Source organism: Brienomyrus brachyistius, chromosome 20 (genome assembly GCF_023856365.1).
Source record: "Brienomyrus brachyistius isolate T26 chromosome 20, BBRACH_0.4, whole genome shotgun sequence".
In the NCBI taxonomy this organism is placed as follows: domain Eukaryota; kingdom Metazoa; phylum Chordata; class Actinopteri; order Osteoglossiformes; family Mormyridae; genus Brienomyrus; species Brienomyrus brachyistius.
In genome coordinates this window covers 16975004-16984935 of record NC_064552.1, presented here as the reverse complement: position 1 = coordinate 16984935, position 9932 = coordinate 16975004, and the positions used below count along the sequence as shown (strand labels likewise).

Below are 9932 nucleotides of genomic sequence, written 5' to 3'. Positions count from 1 at the left end.
CGGAAGCGGCTTAAATACCAAGAGCTCATAGAGGAATGTCGGAGAAGAGGCTGGAAAGCCCGCTGCGAGCCAATAGAGGTGGGATGTCGAGGCTTTGCGGCTCGCTCCCTATGTAAAGTCTACACCTTACTTGGCATCACTGGAGCTGCAAAAAGAAAAGCCATCAAGTCCACCACAGAGGCTGCAGAGAGAGCCTCCAGGTGGATTTGGATGAAGAGGTCTGAAACGTGGGCCAATGCTGCTGGGACACAAGTTGGGGCCTGATCAGCCCTGGCTGGGTCGCCTGAAGGAGGGTGTCTGATGTTGCGAGACCCGAAACACCCAAAGATCTCAGGAAACATCACTGATGATGTGTCCCAGGGCATCTACGGATGTATCTATTCACCTTTTTAACTGGCGTGACCAGTGACTCCCAGGAAGAGACTGGGTGACAACCAAGTAAGATTGGTGACAACTGGAGAGACAGTGACAGCACGGAAAGACGGCAGTTGGGGCAGGAAGGGTTAGCAGCCCAACCTGCATCTCCTGTGAGGGAGAACCCAAAATAAGCTACAGATCAACCCACAGATAAACACCCCCAGGGGAGCCCGAGAGGGGGGGAGGATGAGCACCCCATTAGGACGGACCTAATGACGACAACTTCTGAAAACGGAATATCGACGACGAGCAGATGCTTTTGCGGCAAGGTCTGCAAGAACGCCCGAGGCCTAAAGATCCATCAGAGCCGGATGAAATGCTTGGAGCAGGAGAGCGCAGCACAACGCACAGGAATAACGCCTGGTGAGACGCAGGAGGAGCCCGGCCCGGAGACAACCCACAGTGCCCAGAACCTCCAAGTGCCCAGCACTCCAACTCCCAGCAGAGTAGTCCAGAATCATCGTATTAAGTGGCCTCAAGCGAAGCAGCATGGGCTGTGGCAGCAGTTTGATGATGATACATCTAGAATTGTCAACTCAACAGCAAAGGGAGGCGTAGAAAGCCGACTGAAGTACCTGACCACCATTATAACAAGTTTTGGGGCCGAAAGGTTTGGCGTCGAGCAGGCCAAGTCCAGTAAGCCCACTTACATCAACAACCGGAGGGCAGACAAAGTCCACCATTTACGAAAAGAACTGCGTACACTGGCAAAGCAGTTCAAGGTAGCAGATGAAGAGGAAAAGCCACCTCTCGCGGAGCTTCGACACACTATCCGGAAGCAGCTTAAGACCCTGCGCAGAGCTGAATGGCATAGGAGACGGAGGGTGGAGAGAGCCAGGAAGCGAAGTTCCTTCATAGCCAACCCCTTTCGTTTTGCTAAGCAGTTGTTGGGACAGAAACGAAGCGGACGTCTCGAGTGTTCCCAGGAAGAGGTGGACAACTTTCTGCACAACACCCTCAGCGACCCAGTCAGAGAGCAAGGACTTGGACCACAGACAGCCCTTAGGGTCATGCCAACCCCTACAGTGGAGTTTAACACCTCAGAACCCACTTGGAAGGAAGTCCAGGAGGTGGTAACAGCAGCCAGAGCCAGCTCCACTCCAGGCCCCAGTCAAGTACCCTACAAGGTGTACAAGCGCTGTCCAAACCTCCTCAGAATTCTATGGAAGTTGCTGCGAGTGATTTGGCGGAGGGGAACCATTGCAGACCAATGGAGACAGGCGGAGGGTGTCTGGATACCAAAGGAGGAGAACTCAACCAGGCTGGAGCAGTTCCGATCCATTTCACTTCTCAGTGTGGAGGGGAAGGTCTTCTTCAGTATCCTTTCCAGAAGGATGACAGACTTCCTCTTGAAGAACAAGTACATCGACACCTCAGTACAGAAAGGTGGCATTCCTGGAGTTCCTGGCTGCCTAGAACACACCGGAGTAATTACCCAGCTGATCAGGGAGGCACGAGAAGGGAAGGGGGACCTGGCAGTGCTGTGGCTGGACCTAGCTAACGCATATGGGTCAATTCCCCACAAGCTGGTGGAAACCACTCTGGACCGTCATTACATACCCGATAAGATCAAGGACCTCATCCTGAACTACTATGGGAACTTCAGGTTGAGAGTGACATCAGGGAGCATAACATCCAATTGGTATCGGCTCGAGAAAGGGATTATAACTGGTTGTACAATCTCAGTTATCCTGTTTGCCCTTGCCATGAATATGTTGGTGAAGGCAGCTGAGATGGAGTGTAGAGGCCCCCTGTCCAAGTCTGGAATTCGTCAGCCCCCCATTCGAGCCTTCATGGATGACCTGACAGTTACCACTACGTCAGTGCCTGGATGCCGGTGGATCCTTCAAGGCCTGGAAAAGCTCATTTGTTGGGCTAGGATGAGCTTTAAACCAATTAAATCTAGGTCCATGGTCCTGAAGAGAGGGAAAGTGGTGGACAAGTTTCGCTTCTGTGTGGACGGTGTAACGATACCAACGATCACTGAGAAACCAGTCGTAAGCCTAGGCAAGGTTTTCGACTGCAGCCTCAGAGACACAGCATCGGTCCGAATTACCATTAAGAAGCTTGAAGCCTGGTTGTCCACAGTAGATAAATCTGGCCTTCCTGGCAGGTTCAAGGCATGGTTATACCAACATGGCATTCTGCCCCGCATCCTCTGGCCGCTGTTAGTGTACGAGGTGACTATGTCCACTGTTGAGACCCTGGAGAGAAAGATCAGTTCTTTCCTCCGAAGATGGCTGGGCCTGCCACGCAGTCTAACTAGTGCAGCATTATACAGCAGAAGCAACAAACTCCAGCTTCCTTTCAGCAGCCTGGAGGAGGAATTTAGAGTTTCTCGTACAAGAGAGGCACTTGCTTATCGAGAATCCAGCGACTCCAGAGTTGCTTCAGCAGGCATTGTGGTGAAGACTGGCAGGAAGTTCAGAGCTCAAGAGGGGCTAGAACTGGCAGAATCTCGTCTAAGGCACAGGGCTTTGGTGGGCACGGTGGCCGTTGGACGAGCAGGGCTGGGGTCATTCCCACAGCCACGGTTCCACCGGGCCCAGGGAAAGGACAGACGCCACCTTGTCCTGGAGGAGGTACGGGCAGGTGTTGAGGAGGTGAGGACCAGCAGGATGGTGAGCATGCAGCAGCAAGGAGCATCAGCAAGATGGGAAGGAGCGCTGGGGAGGAAGCTGACCTGGAATGACATCTGGAAGGCAGAGCCACAGCGTATCAAGTTCATGGTCCAAGCTGTGTACGATGTGCTACCAAGCCCTGCTAACTTATACGTCTGGGGGAAGTGCGACCTTTCAACGTGTCCCCAATGCCCAGGAAGGGGCACATTGGAGCACATCCTTAGTAGCTGCCCAGCAGCCCTTGGAGGTGGACGCTACCGCTGGCGCCATGACCAGGTGCTGAAGACAGTAGCTGAGACCATAGCTACTGCAGTGGCTAACAATATACACACCCGAAGCCGGAGGGTAGTACCCTTTGTGAAAGCTGGAGAGAAGCCACGACCACAGCCAATTCCAACATCCAGCCTACTTTCATCGGCATCAGACTGGGAACTGCGAGTTGACTTGGGCAAGCAGCTCAAGTTTCCAGAGTATGTTACATCAACCTCATTGAGACCAGATGTAGTGCTGACTTCTGTCTCTTCTAAGCAAGTCCTCTTATTAGAATTAACAGTCCCTTGGGAGGACCGCATGGAAGAAGCCAACGAACGGAAGCGGCTTAAATACCAAGAGCTCATAGAGGAATGTCGGAGAAGAGGCTGGAAAGCCCGCTGCGAGCCAATAGAGGTGGGATGTCGAGGCTTTGCGGCTCGCTCCCTATGTAAAGTCTACACCTTACTTGGCATCACTGGAGCTGCAAAAAGAAAAGCCATCAAGTCCACCACAGAGGCTGCAGAGAGAGCCTCCAGGTGGATTTGGATGAAGAGGTCTGAAACGTGGGCCAATGCTGCTGGGACACAAGTTGGGGCCTGATCAGCCCTGGCTGGGTCGCCTGAAGGAGGGTGTCTGATGTTGCGAGACCCGAAACACCCAAAGATCTCAGGAAACATCACTGATGATGTGTCCCAGGGCATCTACGGATGTATCTATTCACCTTGAATTTTCTATAACAATAATGTGCATTTTCACTAGTAAAAATCAGATATCAGAAATACACAATATAACTAGCTTTAACTGATTTCCTGATATAACGGAATTTTAAAAGAATTAAAGCTAAAATGGCTTGCCATAAGTTATAGCCTTTTGCAGCTAAATCATAGTGCTGTGCAATATCCATAAACTGTTTTGAAAAACGATCTTATAGTTGTGAGAATGTTAAGTATGTTTCAGGATGAGTGTCAAAGCAATAAAAACAAAAAACAGCAAACAGCCATCTGCTCTGTACTTGGAGCATTTTGTATTAATAGCTAACTTCTTTCGTAGCTTGCCATGATCATAGTTTGAAACCCCAGTTTGAATCTGGGACATGGCAGTGTAAAGTTCCCTCATGCTGCAGTGGGGACTATGTTTTAACAAAGTTTAGATGCCACCCAGGCTCAGGCACTGAGTTCAGTTCCCTGTCTCCCCTGGAGGCATGTGTTTGAATCCCACTCCTGACAATATTCCCTTAGTCACTCTTTGTGTGGCTTAACTGGGAGACTGTCTGACTGATAACCAATGTTACAAGTTGAAACCCAGGCACCCCCTGCATAACAAAAGTATGTTTCTGTCAGGGTCAGCCCCCGCCTGACCCTGTCCTTGTGTCTCTTCCCTGTGTAGTTAGCAGCCATTGCTGATCATCGCATTGTCTTTGGCCATAGTGTGTTATTCCTCTTCCCTGCACTACTGCATGGCATAATGGGTTGAGCGTACAGGTTTAAGAGGTTCCAGCTGAGTCCAGGCTCTCTTGAATGTCTGCACGGCTCCCTCTGCTGCCCTGTTGGATGTAGTGTGGTAAGGTGGTCCATGGCGGACTCCATTATTCCTGAGAAACTGCTGAAACTCTGTTGACGCAAATGGAAGGCCATTGTGTGATACTAACACCTTGGGCAGGCCATGTGCTGGAAGGACGTTCCTGAGAAGGTGTGCCATCTTGCCTGCCGTCATGTGTTTAGTAGCAGGACTTCAAGCCACTTTGAATGAACATCTACTACCAGCAGATAGTGCTACTTATTAATTTCAGCGAAATCTACGTGTATTCTTTCCCATGGTGCTGTAGCCCACGACCAAGGACACAGAGGTGCTGCTGCAGGTCTGTTCAGTATAGTTTCGCATGCTGCACACTGATCTACAAAGGTGTTTATCTCCTGATCTAGCCCAGGTCACCACAGGACACTTCAGGCTAAGACCTTCGTCCAGGTTATTCCAGGTCCCTCATGTAAATCTGATAGCAGCCTCAGTTTGAACTTCCACACCACACTCTTAAAAAAATAAAAATCATCTGTTCAACTTCAAAAATTATGTTAACAATTTGCATGTATTTTATTATTTTTTAAAATGTTTTTGGTATCAATTATTGGGTAAATTACATGAATATTTTAAAGTTAGACTAACTTGAATATTTAAGTACAGCCAAAATGATTTGCCTTTACTTCTACAAATCTAATTAATTTAAAACAACTTATGTCACTGCAACTTTTGAAAGGATATAACGTCTTCATCATATGAACTTCGCTGTTTTTACATTTTTATTTTATTTTCTTCTTACCACCAAACTAGGTGAATTATTTCTGGTAGGCTACCGCAAAGTGTTGGTTTTCTAAGCTCATAAAACAGATACGGGACCCGAATAATAAAACCTTTAGCTCTTAGGGAAGAGCGTAGTTTTTCTATTGAGTTTGAAACAGAACTAACGCACAAAATCCCAAAATAAATACGACTCATAAACATAAAGGGTCTGACACTGGACAGTAAAGTACACACATGGTGGGTAATTTATACATTGCGAAAGACATGCGAGGATCGGACAGAGTTTACGTAAGACACGAGCAAACACATGCATGACTATTGGGAAATGCAACAAATATTAACATTATCAAAAGGGGCTTATATACAATGTCCCAGCATGCTCAGCACATCCTGCTGGTGCTACAATGTTATCTGGCTGGACTATGTGCGATACTAAAACAATTCTTACGTCACTAGTCAGTTAGATTAAGATCAGACTTTTTCTTACTTTAAATTCTGTATGGAAATTATAAGTCAATGGAAAAGAGAAAATATATCAAAAGAACTTGGCGCGGTAGAAAAGCACCCAAAGCTTCTGCGCAGATCCGACTCACTTTCAGAAGTTGCAGTAATTTAGCATTTTTCAGATGTTAAGGGACTGCAAAAATATTTGTTAAAAATACATGAATATAACTAGGTTGACGGAGTATTCTTTATTTTTTATTTCGGCCTTAGAACTTAGAAAATGAATTTGTTAACTAACTAACATGGGAATATGCAACAAACGTAAAGTTTTATGTTGAGAAACATCTTTATTTAAAGTGTTACTTACAATCCCCTTGAACCATTTTTAGAGTGCAGAGGGATAAACCTTTTTGATTATCATTGCGGTTTATTTTCCTCTAGATGTGATTCTGTCAGTTATCCCATCATATCTGTCGCTAGATGTCATTCATGGGACGACAGCCTAATGATGATTTTGAATTGATTACCCCAGAAACACAGCTTCTCTATCATTGCAGCTGAATTTGTAGCGTGGGGGGCCCCTAGTGGCTGCCAAGGCCCAATGCATCTGCGTAGCCTCTTGAGATCCAGGGGAGAAAAAAATCATATTGAATTAAAAATTTTGATTTGACAGGAAGAGGAGGTTGGCAAGATCATATCTGCAAACATGTCACGTCATCTTAAAGCTCTAACTGTTCTCTTTAAGAAACAACAGGAATTTACAGAGTGGCATACAGTATGTAGTAAGAGAGATATGAGCAAAAACAGAGATATGGCAAAGATAAATTGCTGGACCTCAGGAGGATATAGCAAGAAATGGCTCTGACCACAGCACGTGATTCCAGTTGTAGCTCCATTGTTGCTTGGCAAAGATCAGACAATGGGATTTGTGTTTTGGTCTCAGTAAGAGCTTCTATCATGGAACTTGTCATGGAGGTGGCATCTCACTGTTGATCTGTGAACTCCTCTCTCTCACCATCCTCCTCAATGTTTATGGGGACAATATGCGGATGTGCCCTATCCCTGGCAAATTTTCAACAGTTCCATACATTTCAGATTTCTTTACTATGGCTGTGATTGTGCTAACTGGTTTTCAACTGAATACCATTTTTTTTGTAGCCATTCCCTCAATAGCCTTTTTTTCCCTATGCATACTCGAGTTTACAGGTTTTTGATTTTATGCATGTTAATGGAAGACAAAAGAATAATACCTGTGTGTTACCTCATATTTATACCCCAGTGAAACAGGAAACAGTCATAGACAACAATAAAGTTTGTAGACACTAAAAACAATATCAAGAAACTTTTTTTTTTTACTCAAAGTCACAAATTCCTATGGTTTTATTTATATTATTTTTCATGGGTAACAAAAATTTTGCCATGTATGTTTTTGACAAATAAATTATTCTGAAATAAAAGAACATTTTTCCAGAAATTGTTTTTATAAAATGAAAATTAGAATCATTATATGTATATCTATATTATATTAATGTATTTACTTACTTTCGTGAGGGGTGCCAATATTTCTGCTGTTGACTGGGTTACACAAAGGGAAGCATTCTAGTGTACAGTAACTGTACTTGTGCAAATAGTGATAAAGGATCATTTCTTTTCTAATCATGTATTTTGAAGTGAAGTGACAGTGATTAGCCGTTATTGTTGACACACCACAGTGCACAACAGTAATACAATTTATGGAATAATTTATTATTATTTATTATTATTTGCTTGATGATCGTTTACATAGTTTTGTGTGTAAAATTATTACAATGGGAAACTACAGAACTATTTATTTTGACCAACAAGACTAAAGTAACTGAACATTATACCAAGTGATGATAATTATCTAAAGACTTTATGCATAATATACTAAAGTATTGACATGATGATTTGACCCACAATATGGGGATTATACTAGCAGTTTTGCAAATGTTGTCATATGAGAAATGTACGAAAGAGAAAAACTTTAAGAATTACATGATTTCTGTGAGCAACTGCTGGATCAAGCAGATGACAACCTGACCAACCCAAACAACTTCTCCAACCTAAGAACAGCCTACAGTTGTGTGGCCTCTAGTATTGACTAACTGTAAAGAAAAGTAGTAAAGATGCCCCAATGTTCTTGGTTGTTCATTTGAATACAGACAGTGTTAGTAATTTATCAGAAGATGAGCTTAGAGCAGTCAGAGCGGAAAGCAAAAGTTTACAAAGCAATGTAGAAAACATGAGCTCAAATAATTTGGGTCTCCATCAATGTGCAGGAATTTTTTTTATTGTTTTATTATTAATTAGTTAATTTTTTATATTAATTAATTATGCTTCAATAGAGGGGCGGCATGGTGGTGCAGTGGTTAGCACTGTCGCCTCACACCTCTGGGACCCGGGTTCGAGTCTCCGCCTGGGTCACATGTGTGCGGAGTTTGCATGTTCTCCCCGTGTCGTCGTGGGGTTTCCTCCGGGTACTCCGGTTTCCCCCCACAGTCCAAAAACATGCTGAGGCTAATTGGAGTTTCTAGATTGCCCATAGGTGTGCATGTGTGAGTGAATGGTGTGTGAGTGTGCCCTGCGATGGGCTGGCCCCCCATCCTGGGTTGTTCCCTGCCTCTTGCCCATTGATTCCGGGATAGGCTCCGGACCCCCCGCGACCCAATAGGATAAGCGGTTTGGAAAATGGATGGATGGATGGATGCTTCAATAGTTTGTTTTTCCAAAAACAATATTATGGAAGTTACAGGAAGATTTAGTTCCCGGATATGAATGGAATTCAATAATTACATTATCACTACGTCAGCAGGCATTCTAAGCAGTGTTTCTAACACTACAACTGAACATGACAGACACAAAATAACAGAACAAAACAGAATAAAGGGGTGGCATCGTGGTGCAGTGGTTAGCACTGTTGCCTCACACCTCTGGGACCCGGGTTCGAGTCTCCACCTGGGTCACATGTGTGCGGAGTTTGCATGTTCTCCCCATGTCGTCGTGGGGTTTCCTCCGGGTACTCCGGTTTCCCCCCACAGTCCAAAAACATGCTGAGGCTAATTGGAGTTACTAAATTGACTGTAGGTGTGCATGTGAGAGTGAATGGTGAGTGTGCCCTGTGATGGGCTGGCCCCCCATCCTGGGTTGTTCCCTGCCTCGTGCCCATTGCTTCCGGGATAGGTTCCAGACCCCCCGTGACCCAGTAGGATAAGTGGTTTGGAAAATGGATGGAAAACAGATGAAAATCAATGAGCCAGATGTAATATGGGAAGGCAGTAACTTATTTTAAATGGGTACCCATAAAGGGAAATACTGTTTTGCAAAGCAAGCCCTCGATCTTGGAAGTGTGACCCACAATTATTAAAGAGATGGACAGGACAGATTATCAAATGAATGAAAGCCAGTTTATGTGGCTGCAGATGGAATGTCTGGAAGTGTTTTGCAGAGGTGAGGAGATGATCAAGACGTGTGCAGCTGTTCTGTATGTGCGTATCTTCAGCCTTATGGTTCAGCTCCACTGTTATGGGGATCTGTGGTCTGTGATTTTAAAATCCACGGTGCATGAATATTGATTCTTGGGAATCTAGCACTTGAACTAATGGCCTGGGACATCCAACTGGTGGGCTGGTCCAGGGATGCCTGTACTGGGATTTATGACCATACTGAGGCAGCTTTAGAGTTTACTTGAATTTAAAGTTCTTAACTTTAAATATGTGCAATTTTGTGATCCATGATCAGATCCGTATTTTGGAGAATTTGTCCATCCATTTGATACCAAACACAAGATGGCGAACTGGAGGTTTACACATTGTGCCATAAATTACATTATACATGCTGGTTACTCATATTGGTACATAGTACTGTGGTCATGTTGCACGTCAC

At 45.0% G+C, this 9932-nt stretch overlaps 1 protein-coding gene across 1 annotated transcript; it reads left to right on the top strand.

Moving 5' to 3' along the window:
- The first annotated feature begins 409 nt into the window (after window positions 1–409).
- Window positions 410–4012, top strand: LOC125715405 (uncharacterized). The gene has a single exon (XM_048986840.1). The coding sequence runs from the start codon at window positions 630–632 to the stop codon at window positions 3888–3890; it is 3261 nt and encodes a 1086-aa protein (XP_048842797.1). The 5' UTR covers window positions 410–629; the 3' UTR covers window positions 3891–4012.
- Window positions 4013–9932: the final 5920 nt, after the last annotated feature.

What these genes read in the sequence shown, in the direction of transcription:
- LOC125715405 (XM_048986840.1), top strand. Translation starts at nt 630, where the DNA reads ATGACGACAACTTCTGAAAACGGAATATCGACGACGAGCAGATGCTTT.